The sequence below is a fragment of the Anastrepha ludens genome, chromosome 5, assembly GCF_028408465.1.
Source record: "Anastrepha ludens isolate Willacy chromosome 5, idAnaLude1.1, whole genome shotgun sequence".
Taxonomy (NCBI): domain Eukaryota; kingdom Metazoa; phylum Arthropoda; class Insecta; order Diptera; family Tephritidae; genus Anastrepha; species Anastrepha ludens.
In genome coordinates this window covers 112,094,295-112,110,346 of record NC_071501.1, presented here as the reverse complement: position 1 = coordinate 112,110,346, position 16,052 = coordinate 112,094,295, and the positions used below count along the sequence as shown (strand labels likewise).

General features: G+C 34.1%; 4 protein-coding genes across 4 annotated transcripts; 2 read left to right on the top strand and 2 right to left on the bottom strand.

Annotated features, from left to right (window-relative positions):
- Positions 1 to 848: 848 nt before the first annotated feature.
- Positions 849 to 1,578, top strand: LOC128863162 (probable RNA-binding protein EIF1AD). Its single transcript, XM_054102156.1, has 2 exons — positions 849 to 940; positions 1,005 to 1,578. The coding sequence occupies exon 2, from the start codon at positions 1,018 to 1,020 to the stop codon at positions 1,531 to 1,533; it is 516 nt and encodes a 171-aa protein (XP_053958131.1). The 5' UTR covers positions 849 to 940; positions 1,005 to 1,017; the 3' UTR covers positions 1,534 to 1,578.
- Positions 1,579 to 5,341: 3,763 nt separating this feature from the next.
- LOC128863738 (centrosomal protein of 97 kDa) lies at positions 5,342 to 12,281 on the bottom strand. The gene is made up of 13 exons (XM_054103048.1): positions 11,793 to 12,281; positions 10,824 to 10,981; positions 10,500 to 10,760; positions 10,237 to 10,433; positions 10,096 to 10,179; positions 9,752 to 10,026; positions 9,598 to 9,675; positions 9,351 to 9,536; positions 7,920 to 8,099; positions 7,465 to 7,783; positions 7,174 to 7,350; positions 6,821 to 7,106; positions 5,342 to 6,749 (listed from the first exon to the last, which is right to left on the bottom strand). The coding sequence occupies exons 1-13, from the start codon at positions 11,794 to 11,796 to the stop codon at positions 6,255 to 6,257; spliced, it is 2,700 nt and encodes an 899-aa protein (XP_053959023.1). The 5' UTR covers positions 11,797 to 12,281; the 3' UTR covers positions 5,342 to 6,254.
- Positions 12,282 to 14,106: 1,825 nt separating this feature from the next.
- On the top strand, positions 14,107 to 14,772 carry LOC128862950 (uncharacterized). Its single transcript, XM_054101797.1, has 2 exons — positions 14,107 to 14,461; positions 14,519 to 14,772. Exons 1-2 carry the CDS (start codon positions 14,222 to 14,224, stop codon positions 14,618 to 14,620), a joined length of 342 nt encoding a protein of 113 aa, XP_053957772.1. The 5' UTR covers positions 14,107 to 14,221; the 3' UTR covers positions 14,621 to 14,772.
- LOC128862949 (uncharacterized) lies at positions 14,582 to 15,850 on the bottom strand. The gene is made up of 2 exons (XM_054101796.1): positions 15,751 to 15,850; positions 14,582 to 15,673 (listed from the first exon to the last, which is right to left on the bottom strand). The coding sequence occupies exons 1-2, from the start codon at positions 15,829 to 15,831 to the stop codon at positions 14,822 to 14,824; spliced, it is 933 nt and encodes a 310-aa protein (XP_053957771.1). The 5' UTR covers positions 15,832 to 15,850; the 3' UTR covers positions 14,582 to 14,821.
- Positions 15,851 to 16,052: the final 202 nt, after the last annotated feature.

Below are 16,052 nucleotides of genomic sequence, written 5' to 3'. Positions count from 1 at the left end.
AGCACACGATTTTTGCTTCACAAATAAAGCTGATTTCTTGTTTCTTTCGCCGTGTCCATGTGCTGTCAGCCCAGAATGAAACCAGCCGAATTCATTCTTTGTTTTCTACATTGCCAATACTTTTCTTTAGCAATCAAACGTAAAAAAAAATTGTTGGTGGTCTAGTACCACCACATTTAATGAATGCGCTTTGGTCAGCTGTAAGCCGTCCCGACATAATTGTGTTTAACCAACCGAATTATCCGACTGACTTAAATCAGCTGCTCATCATCTGTCAAACCGTAACCCGCTGTCCGCTGCAATTTTGTTTTGAACATTATGCAAAACCTTGTTCGAGGCGAATTGAGTACCACAGGTGGCGTCTTGCCAAAATAGTTACTTTACTTTTCGCGATTTTGACAAGTCTGTCGTCAGCTCCCTTTGCAATACAAAGCAAAAAAATGAGGAAAAATTACATGTTTGTGAAAATTCAGTGAATGGCTTAGTAATATTGTGATTTTGTGAGATTTTAACTTACCAAAATAATGAAAACGAAATGCCATGTATTAAATTGTGAAGTAAAAATTAATATAAAGCCTCCAAATGCAGTTTGTTTGCCTTTTTATGCGGAAAACGCCGTGGCAAGAAAATGGTTGTGTGTGTGTAAAATTTCTTGTGTTTGGTTGTTTCCATTATTTTCGCGTGTTCTTCCACTTCATAAAAAATTAATTCCCCTATTCGGAAGGCACAGCCTTGTATTCTAGCATCTTCCTTTTTTCTCAACGATTTTTTTCTTGCTGTGGCAACGCCCGCAAAATCAGCTGTCAAAACCAATACTCAATTCGCCTTTTATTTATGCTTTAGTTTTCGCTGGATTTCGCCAAAGTACACGCAAAAGAAAAACATTTCATAGAAAATCAACAATCAAGAAATAGGATCAAGTTGGAATTTTGAATACAAGGTATTAGGGCTTCTTGGCCGCACTGCATCGGATTAGTGTACAATAATATTTTCTCTCCTTCCAGCAATCAATCAAAAATGTCAATCGAATTACGCCGCAAGCACGTGCTGAAGGAAATGATGGAGGACAATTTCGATTTGCCCACAGAGAAACAACAAATAATGCGTGTGGTTAAATGTCGCGGGAACAATCTGCACGAAGTTGAACGTGGAACGCCGGACTCTGAGAATATCTTGGCATCCATGCCAAATAAGTTTCGTCGGAATGTATGGATCGGGCGTGGTGACTATGTGCTGGTGGAACCAATCGAAGAGGGTAATAAAGTAAAGGTGGAAATATGTAAAATCCTCACTCCACAGCATATAAAAGAATACAGTAGGGCTGGTGTATGGCCTGAACAGTTTAGTAAAAAGCATGAACCCGACCAATTCGATATAGAAAGTGATGGAGAAACGAATGGTGATGAATTAATAGTGAGAAATCCCAATAGGCCAACATTATCGGAGGATGATTCTACTGATGACGAGGAAGATGATGACGAAACTGCAATTGATACGGAAGATGATGACGAAGATGCAAGTGATAAGAATTAATTCTGGCAATCGATGGCAACGCATGGGCAGGAACCGAAATGACAGGTAGCATCTTGCGGTTTCAGAAGTTCACAATTTTAATTGTGCCGGCTTAAAATTAACTAAGTATTGTAGGCATAATTTTCCTAAATTTCCACATTGTCAAGAAATGCTTATTTATTATGAGCCTTATCTTTAATTTTAGGTATAACTTTTTGTATTTAGACTTATTGTTATGTGATGTTTCATGTTAGCTGTAAGATAAGTTAAGCAATGGCTTAGAAATATAACTTCATTAAAAATAAATAAATAAATGATTGTTTCCAGAAAAAAGTGTAAAAAGAAACTACTGGCACTACCCTTCGATGACGATCGGTGACTGCGCTGCACTGGCAGGGCCTAGGAACTGCTACAACAACAACAACTTATACTTAATTACGTTCCGCTCAAAATTTGATTTTTCGTATCTGCATATGTATTCTATCAGATTAAAATAGTTTCGAACACAATTTGGGTTAGTTATTTCAAAAGAGAAAGTGAAAGTTATTTAAACAAATCGTCATCTTGCGCGATATTTGTATATCCTGGGTTAATAGTATAGAATATTTCTCTAACGAATTGATAATGCTGTGCGAGTTACTGTTGTAGCAGCATAAACTTTGCACATATATACGAGTATACGGGAAACGCTGCTGAAGTGACAGTCCTTGGCCGCATATAAATCCGGTCGCTCCGGTTACGTAGAACCGACAGTCGTGTGATCGATGCTGTGCGAGTCCTATTCCTTGCGTGGATAGAAATCTATAATGTGATGTAATGGAAAACATGTTTTAAAATTCATGACAACATATTCTGCTCTAACGAATTTTCTGCTTCTGTTACTGGAAACAGTTCGACCATCGATAAGCCGTTCCCCCCGACAGTCGGTTCTACGTTATCGGAACGACCCGGATTTACTATATATTCGGCCAAGAACTGTCACTCCACGACTTGCACTCCCCGTACAAGTATGGGAAATATTTTTGCTACTACAGTAACAACAACAACCATCGATTGGCATCAAACCGCTCTATTATTTCGGTCCTTTCTAAACCGAAGATAAAAAGTTGTAATTTTGAAGCAGTAGATGGCTTTCGTTCACCGGAGCGCAGCTATCATGCCAATCAAGAAATGTATCTGCTTTCTAGGGCATTGTCTCAAATAAATTTTAAACTCATCAACATGGTTTTGTCATAATTTCGCTTTTATTTGCATTCTGTGTTCTTTGAGTTTACTGCAATGTTTAAAATGCAAATACTTAGAGTGTAAAATGAGTAAAAAGTGCAAAAGCTCAAAATTTCACATACATTTTTTATTTTATTTTTATAGTTTTATTTTCGTAAGCATAGCACTGACTTTGTGTTTTAATGAGTATTTTTTATATGAAAGCTTCTCTTTGTTTGTTGTAATTCTTAAATATTATTAAGCATTTTAAGTGCTCTTAAATGGGCGTCGGCGTAAGCAGCTCACAGTGTGGCATCGAACCAATTGAACTACGTTTATTCGTATTGCTGCTGGCCTAGCGTGACTTATTTAACTGCTAAAACTTTGGTGTTTGCTCTTATGAACTACGCAACTTAATTGAGGAGGAATGTAAACAATCAATAAGGAACTAATACTTAAAAATTATGAAAAAAAAAAAAAAAATTATAAAAAACAATTATAAAAAAAAGCAAAACAATTATAAAAAAACGCTACAAAAAAATTATAAAAAACAAATTATAAATAAAACTATATATATATAAAAAAAATTACAAAAAAAAGAAAGTATAAAAACAATTATAATAACAAAAGCTATATAAAAAATGTTATAAAAAGAAATTGTAAAAAAATGATAAAAAAATTACAAAAAAAAAATAAAAGAAAAACTACAAAAAAAAATAATAAAAAAAAATACAAAATATACAACAAAAATATAAACAAAAAATTATAAATAAAAATTATATAAAAAAAAACAGTAAATAAAAATTGTATAAAAACAAAATTGTAAAACACAATTATAAAAAAAATTATATAAAAAATTATAAAAACAAAAATTATATAAAAAAATTATAAAAAATATAAAAAGAAATCATAAAACCAATTATAAAAAAATTATAAAAAACAATTGTAAAAACAAACAAAAAATTATAATTATAAAAAAAAAACAAAAATAAAAAAAAACTACAAAAAATTATAAAATAAAAATTAAAAAACTACAAAAAATTATAAAAAAGAAAATAACATAAACTAAAAAAAAAAATAGAAAAGAAATAAAACAAATTATAAAAAACAAATTCCAAATAAAAATTATATAAAAAAATTAAAAAAAAAAGAGATTATAAAAAAATTATAAAATCAAATTATAAAAAGCAAAATTATATAAAAAAATTATAAAAAATAAATTACAAACAATTATAAAAAAAAATTATAAAAAAATGTTTAAAAAAAATTATTAAAAAAAAAGAATAAACAAAAATTATATAAAAAAAAGATTTTTTTTTCTTTTTTTTTTTGTTTTTATTTAAAATTGAAAAAAAAGAAATTATAAAAAAAATTCAAATTGTTTTTTTTAAATATATAAAAATATAAAAATTAATGAATTATAAAAAAAATAATAAAAACAAAAAACCAATAAAAAAAAATAAAACAAATTATAAAAAACAAATTCCAAATAAAAATTATATAAAAAAATTACAAAAAAAAAGAAATTATAAAAAAAATTATAAAATCAAATTATAAAAAGCAAAATTATATAAATAAATTATAAAAAATAAATTACAAAAAACAATTATAAAAAAATGTTTAAAAAAAGTTATTAAAAAACAGAATAAACAAAAATGATATAAAAAAAAGATTTTTTTTTCTTTTTTTTGTTTTTATTTAAAATTGAAAAAAAAAGAAATTATAAAAAAAATTCAAATTGTTTGTTTTAAATATATAAAAATTAATTAATTATAAAAAAAATAATAAAAACAAAAAACAAATAAAAAAAAATAAAACAAATTATAAAATCAAATTCCAAATAAAAATTATATAAAAAAATTACAAAAAAAAAGAAATTATAAAAAAAAATTATAAAATCAAATTATAAAAAGCAAAATTATATAAAAAAATTATAAAAAATAAATTACAAAAAACAATTATAAAAAAATGTTTAAAAAAAGTTATTAAAAAACAGAATAAACAAAAATGATATAAAAAAAAGATTTTTATTTATTTTTTTTTTGTTTTTATTTAAAATTGAAAAAAAAGAAATTATAAAAAAAATTCAAATTGTTTGTTTTAAATATATAAAAATTAATTAATTATAAAAAAAATAATAAAAACAAAAAACAAATAAAAAAAAATAAAACAAATTATAAAATCAAATTCCAAATAAAAATTATATAAAAAAATTACAAAAAAAAAGAAATTATAAAAAAAAATTATAAAATCAAATTATAAAAAGCAAAATTATATAAAAAAATTATAAAAAATAAATTACAAAAAACAATTATAAAAAAATGTTTAAAAAAAGTTATTAAAAAACAGAATAAACAAAAATTATATAAAAAAACGATTTTTTTTATTTTTTTTTGTTTTTATTTAAAATTGAAAAAAAAGAAATTATAAAAAAAATTCAAATTGTTTGTTTTAAATATATAAAAATTAATTAATTATAAAAAAAATAATAAAAACAAAAAACAAATAAAAAAAAATAAAACAAATTATAAAATCAAATTCCAAATAAAAATTATATAAAAAAATTACAAAAAAAAAGAAATTATAAAAAAAATTATAAAAAAAAAAATTATTAAAAATAAGTATATATAAACATAAAAATTAACTCGCTTACTTAATGTAAATGAATAAAATTAATGCACTTATGAACAGAAATGCATAAAACTGAAGCTCAGCTCTTTAAACAATATGCAAATGACCACTAAACTAGGCAAAGAATGGAAAACAAATACTATTGAGCTAACACTTCATTGTGTTAATTTGTTTGCAGAAAAAATACTGCTTTTAGAAATTTTTTACATAAATAAAATTCTTGCAACGTTTTTCAATTTGCATGCCAAGCATTCAAAAAGTGCGTGCGCTTTACTTTAAACGAAACAATTATTTTTTATATCTATTAAAATTTCAGCTATCCATTGCAAAAGCCAGAGGAAAGTAGATACCCCTTTTTACGATTTCGAAATCGCGTGGTACGCAGCCCCTATCCGCCTCGAATCGCATACAGTCCAGCATATTTTATGGTTCCAACATTCAAAGTTTCGAAACAGCAAATTGTGGAAAGAGTACAGCGCATTTTTTCACAAATAACTTTCTCTTTGTATTATTTAGACATATTTTCGGAAAATTTCTTAACAAATTACTGGCATAAAAATTAGGTACGTAAAATAAGAAATTTCGCTTAAACCAAATAAATATCACAAATTAGCCAAAAAGTTCAATTTAAAAACTTCACTCTTCTCTGCATGTGGACTCTAAAGTTAAATTAAGCATAGCACTTAGAAAATAGAAGATAACATTTCATAAAATGAGATCCTTTTTGCTGCGCGCCTTACAACATCCGTTGCATGTTTGTATGGGTGCGCCGCGCAAATAATGTATACGAGCACAAAATTGATTTGTGACAAAGTTTCCACTTCTTTCACAAACGCACAGAAACATACTGCCGTCTAGCAATGTTCGCATTATTCATTACGTTACATGAAAAACTAAAATAACTGCCACTACTCCTTGCCACCATCGCATTTTTCAACAAACGAATCGGTCGCTCTTTCCAAGCTGCATACATCTACACGCTGTATGCCGCTCTCGTTGAAGTGTTCGTCCTGTTCGCAATCTTCAGCGATACCCTCTTGCTGTAGTAAGTTTGCGTAATGTTGCTGGTCATGCGCTGGCGCTTTGTCATCGCAACCAGCATCGCCAAGTGCACATATCGTGCCAGTGGCGCTGACTAATTGCTGCTGACTTTTACTCTTTTGCTTGTCCAACGGCAACGATGATGGGCGTATTTTGGAAAATGGGAAATTGGTATGATTTTCAATTTGTGGCGTATGCACGGCAATAATTTCGGTTTGTGTTGCAGCGCAGTCACATTTCTCATTTGACAGAGCATCGGCAACACCGGCTGACAGCAGTTTCTTGACATTCTCTTGTGGCAAATTGCAGAACAACGTCAGGCAGTTGAGTATATCACGCATAGAGCCTTGCAACTGTTGCACCTGTTGTGGAAGAAGGTGAAGATTGCACTTTTATAATTTTAACTACTCTGGAAATCTGGTAACCACTTTACCTGATTGGTTAGCATAGCGCACGTTTTAGCCAAGTCATGTACGGCTGCAGTCGAGCTGGTATCCAGTGAGATTGGGCGTCCACTGTCCGCCGACGTACTGGCATGCCCTTCCGTAACAGCAGCGCCGCCATCACTCACACCACTCGCTGCATTCATAGCCGTTGCGCCACCCTGCATGGTCGACACCTTCTTCCAGAGCGCGTTAATAGCCTGCATTTGCAGCTGCTGTATTTTTCGTTCGTTCTCCAGCTGCGCTTTGGTCAACTCCATGTCTTTGGTAAGCTTGCTGCGAATCAAAAAACAACGTTGATTAGAAGAAGTCACAATGTATAAAGTGCAAATTCCAGGCTTACTCAATATATTCATGTGTGCGTATCTTGAGCAGCTTTTCGGCAATGTCCTTGGTTTTCTTGCGTGTGCGATAGCCGCGCCAAATCTTTTGGATGACTACCGCCGAAGATTCGGTGGCAAGATTTTGTGCTAGTTGAATATTCGTAGCGATCATAGCCTCCTTTTGTTGTTGTTGTGAGCTGTGGTTGAATACACAAAGAAAATGTATTTAATTTTAATTGTGAAATAAAAACAAACGACTAAGCTGTGGCTCTGGGCTTCAACTTGGAACTCTAGGAATTGATGATGCTTACCGTTGTGCCGCCTTGTTTCGTATCGTCTTCAGCTTGTCTATATTTATGTGATCGCTGTCATCGTCTGAACTGATGCCGCACGAACCGCTATCTGGCGCGACGACGTGCATCGAATTGCCCGCTAAGCGCGATTTCATTTGGTTATCGGCCTGCGCTTGCGCATGCGCGGCCACAGCTCGATTTAAATTTGAAATATTGTTATGCGGTTGCATCATATTCGACGTGCTGCTGCCACGCCTCGGACTCATATTAGGACTGCAACGTTCCGCATTGCGTTTCAAGTGGGGGCTGCGCATCTTCGGCGAATTCAGTTTGTTATCTAAAACGATTTCGATTTCGATGTCAATGACTCGCATATTTAAAAACAATAAAGGAGATTTGAAAAACAAATTTTACAATGCTCTACAATTTCGAATAGGTTAAATGAAAGAAAATGACATTTAAGAGCAACTCACCTTTGTTTTTGTGAGTTTTCGAATTTTGCATTTGTGTATTGATTGCGTTTACGGTGACACGTTGTGCCACAACGGCGGGACAAACATCTGGACTCATAAGCGCCTCGGGCACGGGCACCATTTTGGAGGCAGCCGCCAAGGGTCCACCGACATTGACGGGCACATTTGGAAAGTTTTGATCTGCAATGTGGAAAACAATTTTTGATAGATGAAATAGAATAATTAGATTCTAGCTTAAGTAGTCGTCCGGCGAAAACAAGTTTCACGAAATAAAATGTGAATGACGTGAATGACTTCCTTACAGAGTTTTACATTTGATTATTGTTGCATCTATTTGAACTGTATAAAATATTAGCCATTTACATGAGGAAGTAAAAGTACGTGGTGGGGTTAAAAAAAAAAGCGGCTGCTGCAACCGAATGGATGGGTTGGTGCGTGACTGCCATTCGGGACAGTTTTTTTCTAGATTAGATTAAATTCTTTATGAGGATTGCACTTCGACCTCATGTCCTTTTGTGCCCTCTACGCATCAGAGTACCTCGATCCAGACCAAGTTCCCTTATTAAACTCAGAATGGAGCTAGGTTGGATTGAGCGTATATGCCTTTCTTCTTACTGCAGTTGGCCAAGATGTAGCAAACTTATCCGCCCTTTAGCGCTGCAATCCCGGAGAAGGTGCATTGTAATCTCTTGAGATGGGTCGCAAAAACAACAAGAGCCAGTAGACCGAATCCCGATCATGTGCAGAGAGCTTTGCAGTCCGCAGTGGCCTTTGAAAAATACCGTGATCATTTTCAGTTTATCCTTGGGGGAGTTATGAGTTTTTTAAACCTATTTTAATTGTAAATTTTTTTGTAATAGCAGACGCCGCTTGGCAGGCAATGGCAAGCCTCCGAGGGTATTTCTGGCATGAAAAAACTCATAGAAAACTATTTGTCGTTCGGAATCGGCTTAAAACTGTAGGTCGCTTCTTTTGTGGAGCAGCATCAAGATGCACGCCACAAATAGGAGGAGTTCGGTCAAACATCTGACTGAAAATTGCGTGCCAATTATTTATTTGTATTTAAAAGTCCTTAAGTTGATATAAATCGGAATCGCTCGGATTAAATGAAACTGGCTCTTAATGATAGTTTCAAGGAGTTCGTTTTTGTTGTTGTTTCAACATACCATATCCTGAGTGTACAGTTAGAGTTCGAAAAAGGATACGATGAAGGTTGGTTGCGCCACAACCACCTCTAATATCAGCTGAGCATCCAAGAACATAACCCCCACGCGATTTGAATTTAGGTTATCTAGTTTATCTCTCTGAAATTACGCCTTTCTGGTTCCAGGACAATTTATTTTAGAAGGGTAACCATAGGTTCGTTGCAACAACTATTCACGTCCATACCGAAGCTAACTAGCGAAATATTTTCACACCCATCAATCTTACCATTATAGGGGTTAGGCGTTATCGTGCGAGGTGTTGATTCCTGTGAATTATTCGTGCGCGTATTAATAGTGCTACCAACGCCCGTCGACGAACCATCAAAACTTTGTGACATAAGCAAGGCATCATGTTTGATATTCTCAATCAGAGATGTAGTCATCGGCGCAGTGTGATTTACATTGTTCGAAACTAAGAGTGGAAATTATTGATTACAAAGAACAACATAAATAATTGGGCACAAAATACTTACTTGTGTCGCTGGATGTGTTGCCGTGATAGCTATTGACCATTGAATCGGGTGAACCCTGTCGTCCACTTAGGCGAGAAACTAAATGGGGCATTACAAAGTAAATTTCACCATCATAAAAATTTGTAAAACAGTGCTTATAAAAATATTTTCTTACATCTCGGTGATTGTATGCGACTGCTGGTCTTTCGTCTACCCGTCGAGGGCGAATTATTGCTCGACGCATTTGAGTTCTCAGAAATTTCCTCTTGCAGTTGCCGCTGATGCTGTTGCGCTTTGCTCAATATTAAACGCAGCTTGCGTTCGTTCTCATTCTCCAATGCTTTGCCAATTAGTGGGCAAACAGAACTTAAGTATTTAGCCAACGCAGATTGTTCGCCAATTCGAAATTGTCGACCACGTCCCTGACTATAAAGCCACTCTGCTTTGAGGCTGCAAAAAAATAAAAATGGCAAGGTAAATTGATAAATATACGCAACCAAATGTATGTGAGAAAGGCACCTTTCAATGGGATCAACCACAAATCCATCAATCACTTTCAAGCTCATGCACCAGTTCAAAACGAAGGGGCGATGGTCAAAGCCACTGAAAAAAAATATACGAATTAAACTGACATCAATTTACATTTTTCACGGATATTACTCTGCGTTGCCTGTCATCATGATGCAGGGGTTTTCACTCAGCGTGAGACTGTGTAAATTAGACAAGTTTAAGAGCGTGCAAATCTCATTTAAATCGTTAATGATATTCTTTGCCAGCGTTAAAACTTCCAAAGAGGATGGCAGATATTTGTCACATTGGCGAAGATGCGTTAAGCGGTTGCCGTGCAAATATAGTTCCTGTGGAGTGTACAAATTTGATTATTTTTGCTATTGACCTTTGTTTTAGGTTTTTTCTACTCTCACCTTTAAGTTCTTCAAAAACGATATATCTGATATACTGCCTATACTATTCTCAGCCAAATTTAGATATTCTAATTTAATATTATTATTTAAATGCTCAATTGTTTTAATGTTGTTGCCTTCCAAATTCAGGTGCCGCAAATGTATGCAATCCTTTAGCCCTTCAATTGAGAGTATGCCATTGAATGAAAGATTCAGTTCGCGCAGACAGTGTAAACGACATACACCGTACATACGAAGAAGCTGATTTTTGCTAAGCGATAGCTGAAAAATGTGAAGCAGTTTTTACTGTATTTAGTTTTTTTCGGTATTTTTCTTTACACTTACCACTTCAATTTTTAGGTAAGAGTCGATGTTGTCGATCTTCTGCAACTCGTTCTCGTCTAGTTTTAGTACACGCACATTTTGTGCATCCTCTTGTTTTGGCACTTTTTTCAATTGCTTTCGCGAGAGATCTAAGGTAGTTTTATCGTTCTCCTCTTCACCTGCAAGTAAACGAATATACTTGTAAATAATTTTTTTGTTGTTTTTGTTAATACTTAATAGTTATCTTTCTTTCTTTTCTTGTAACAGCCTAAAATATTCTCAATAAATTTTAGTGCAATACCACCGGATATTAGCCGGAAACCCGTAGGCGGAAACGCGACTGTCGCTAGAACGATTACTTCGTTTAATTTATTTCTTCCAACTTATTTTTCAAAATAGAGGCTAAATTATTTAAAACAGAGTACAATAACATACAAATTTGTTTATTAAGAATTCTAATTTTTAAGGTTTTATCACTAGTTGCACCCCTGTTTATAATGGCTTGAAAATTAAATTTTCCCGTTAAGTAAAATATCACCTCCGTTTTCTGAATAGCAGGATATCAAACGTTCAGTTAAGAGTAAATATAAATCAAATCGGCTACAATCAATATATTTTCAAATATGCATAAGAATTTTATAAATAAAACAGTCGGCTCAACGGCACTACTCTTCATCACCCCCACACACTTATACAACCGTGCTTTCATATATGCACCCCCTTTTGTTGTTGTGCGCCTGCGGTTCTGTCGGCGATGACGACATCGCTGCACAGACAGAGGTGGATAGGTAAAAATTAATGGAAACGGCCTAAAAACAAGTAGGACTACAGTCAAAACAAATCGTTCCTAACCATCATGATGACACGCATTTTTGTCCTTGAAGCTTAAAGAGAATTGTATACCAAGTAAGCACTTTCACATATCGAGTTATTAATGAAATAAAGTAAAAAAAAATTGTATAAGATCCTTGCTAAAAAAAAATAACGTACTCATTTTAGCGGCTGCTTATTCGATGCGTTGCAAATTCCTTCAGTTTTTCCCGCAACAACTGCGAAAAATCAATTGTCGGCGTGTGTATGAAGAAAATTAAATTCTTCAGTTTTTTCGTTGGCTCTGTGTTGTCTGTGCAGAGAAAGGCATTGGCGATTTTAATAATTGTAACAAGGTGAATTACTACTGCTGCTGGTGGGAGGGCGGTGAAAAAATGAACATAAGCGCGACACGACGGTTTTTTCACACTTTTTTCTATAACTGTTTTTCGTCCTGCTCAATTAATACGATTTTTCATTTAACAACTCGTCTTGATTCTGCAAAATTTTGACATGTTTTACAAAGAATTTAATTTGAAAGATATGCTAAATTGGTGAAGAAATTTTTATTTAGAATTTTTTCAAAATTGAAATTTTTGGCAGCAGTAGCAGAATTTGATTTGTCTCGATTGATTTTTGTACCTTCTACCGGGTTGTCGCGCTACTGAATTGCGGTATCAGGGTTGCTATTCGAATAGCATAAATTGCTGATTGATAGCAAACCGTTGCCACAGTAATGAAACGTATGAATTTATTGCGCAAGTAGTGGAATTCACTAACATATTTCAACGATATTCGAATGTTTTTCCCCCTCACCACAATTTTAACAACTTTGCTATTTGGTAGCCCGTTTCATAACAAAAATCTATAAACAAATCACTTGCTTTAGTCAGCTAATCTATAATCGCAAATTAAGCGACACAAATGTTGGTGTGGCTAATTATTAAAAAAGCGACAATAGGTCTTTACCTAATGACTTATCGCGCGGAGAGGAGGTGCTGATCCATCAAAGAGTGCATCAAAGTTTGCTCCGGCATGTGGAGAATGCTTTCTGTTTGGCTTCAGGGGAGTTCCAAAAACTCTTCCGGTTAACTCCAGACTTGGCTGAGGTCCTATTCGCTCTCTTAATTTCATCCAACTTATTCAATTCTAAATTCTGCTTTTATATTAGGAGTTTTTTCTGCATTGTGACCTTCCATAACTGGTTGTTACCTACGACCCATAGGGGAGCAGTTGGGAATATGCGAGGATGATTTTTATCTGAAATATGTTTTACATTATTTAAATGAATTATAGAATTCTGAGTTACATAGACTGTAATTGTAATAATTATCCATAATTTTCAATATACCATAAATGTTTTGCATTATTCGCTTTCAGTCTGCCAACGGGAAGAAGTAAAAGGAAAAGTACACTTCAACACTTGGCATGAAATTATCTCTGAAAATATTTGCAAATTTAAAATTTTTTCAATACTTTTCAAGAATTGCTTTGATTCTTGGTGGCATTCCAGAAACCAAGGAATGTATGATTCCGGTGGACTAGATTTTTCCATTTGCGCAGTATACTCCTAGTGTTTAAGGATTGAATTTGAGCGCCTTAATATTCATCAAACACTTTTCATAAGGCCAATGGCCACTGATTTAGCTAAACTATAATCCACTTGACGTACATAATTAAATGCAGCACAATTCAAATTTATACGATCTTCTTGTGCTTGCTGTGTGCCCTGTAATTCAGTTTCTTCTGCTCTGGCAAAAGCTTTCCTCTTGTTAAGCCTAAATTTTCTTGGCATGATTCTCAAAAGTATTGGTGAAAAAAATTATTATATTTTCATTATGAACATACCTGTGGTTGTTGTGTTGACTAAAAACATAAATAAATTTGCAATACAACAAAAATACCCCAACTTCAAAATAACTTTAAAAAGTAATAAAAGATTTGTTTGAATGTGCTGTCTTTTCGTTGATGTAAAAATGTAGTCGAAAAAAAGAAAATATTATGACCATACCCATACGGCGATAAGTAAATGTCTTAGCACCGCTTGCGGACTTTTAACGATGACGCCGCTAAATGCCCTCGGAGTAGAAGCTCAATATAAAGACTTTCGGTGGTTACTTCAAATCAGACCTACGAAAATAACCGCAAAGTCTCTTTCTTACATTACCCTGTTATGCACTACACGAATGTTTCTGCCAGAATTGAGATACACATATCAACAGAAAGTCATACTGACATAATTTGTCCATTATCAGTCTTATTTATTATTGGTACATTAAGCCAATTTTTTGGACTACACTAAAATTCATTCACAAACATTGCCAGATTTTAAAATACATTTACTAAAGTTCTTATCTTTAAATCGTTATTTGCATATATGCTTTGAAATTTGATATTTCTTGCCTTTCAGGTGTGTTTTTTGTAAAACTTATATTTCTTCTTCTGACGCAATGCAATCGTGACATTACGAATACTTCCTTTGCAAAACTAACACTGCTAAACAACACTGCCTACAGCTGATTTTATTGCACACCGGTATACGCTTGTTTGGCGGCATTCGCAAATTTTCGATTGCATTTCACAATAGTTTATAATTTATAAGCTTAAAAATGGCTCCAGCGTTTGAATCACGTACGTTTGTTAATGGCGGTATGTTGCGCAAATTTAATGGGCAATATGTGAGCATATTTTTGCGTATCGAAGAGGAAGCCGGTACGAACCTTATAGCCATGTCAACAGACAATCACAAAATCCGCGTGAAGATGCAAGATTCGACAGGTGGACGCAAAGGTAGCTGGGTAGAGATCATTGGCAAACCAGTTGGCAGTGATGCGATTGATGCTAAAGAGGTAAAACTCTTATGACATATTTCTTTCTGAGCACCCTGCTTATTTAATAAATTCTAGGCAATTTTGTTTGCTGAAGATGAGCCCGGCCTCGATGTGGACGCCTACAATATGATGGTTGAATTCCTGAACAACTGCAAAGAACTGTATAGAAGTGGTTAATTTTTTTTTTGTCAAATGTTAAGTTTAACTTATAAGACGATAATTTAAGGACCGCAAGTACATTTAATTCAAAAATTTAATATCCTTTAATCGAAAAAAATGAGGCGCAGTAACGGTTTTACAAAGAATAAATGAGTAGAGAGTATACATCACGCAGACTATTGTTAAACTAGTTCCTGAAAAGCTGTGTAACCGGTAAGCTCACTCTTTCTGCTTGAATATGGTCGCTTTGTATACCTCGTTTACTTTATGCGGCAAACGTTCCAGATCTTCCATCAGAGACATTTCCTCACGCAAATTATTAAGATACATGCGTTGTAGTTTTCGTATCATCGGATTGATTACTTTTGAGTTGACAACATCGTCCACAGAGATCGTGAGTGTTTCACCCGAGCGGCATTCAAGAAAGTCACCCTTGGGAATTTCAGTCATCACGTCTCTTTGGCTTGAACGCGTAAATATCTTATCAGTGCAACGTTTGCATGAAGTCGGCATTTTCTGTAAACCCATTTGAGCGCTCTGATCTTTCGAGCGGCAATTGGTAACCTCAGATATTGGGTCAGGTTCCGTGGAACACATTGTTTTTAAAGTCTCGTCAATCATCTCGTGCAATTTACATTGTGACTTAACCATTTTCCGCAAGTCCTGTGAGCTTTTCTTGCTCACCACTGTTTTCGATGACTTGAGGGATTTGTTACTTTCTTCCGAACCCGGCCCACCACCGCCAATATTCGAGTCAGTTTCATACATAAAAGCATTGGCGTCATCGGTATGGAATTTGTGTTGATTGACACTATTTGGCAATGGCAGCATCGGCATTGGCTTTGACTTGGGTTGACAATGGCGATTGAAATTACTGCTTTCGTTATAGGTGCTACCACGATAGCTTTCGGCTTGACTGCTGTGCCCAGCACAATGCGCGTCGTAGAGCGCGCGGTCCGCATCACCACCACTGGAACGCGATACTTGTCTACGCTGCTGATGGCAGCTTTCGTAATCGGGCATTTTTTGTGAGCGAAGCACTTGTTCCTTATAGTGCTGAGTCGCACATTGCTGGAATTTGTGAAAATATCGAACTGTCAGTCAATTTGTAAAACTTACATTTCACTTGACTTACTATTGGCACTTACTTGTAATTTCGAAGTTTTCATTTGACCAATGAAATGGTTTCGCAATTTCGAGCGATAATCCTCCTCGTCTATAGCATCCATTGCAAGTTGCAAATTTTAAAATGCTTTACAAAATATATTCGAAACGGAACGAAGTGTAAAAAAAAATATAATTTATGTATATTTGAAATTGTTTTTTAACTTTCAAAAATGTCTGTCCTTTTTGACTTGTGAATCTCATGTAAAAATATCAATTTTCGGCAAAGCAGTCGAATCGGGCAAACAAAGTTGGATTGGATTAATGTCAAGAACGATAGAACCAC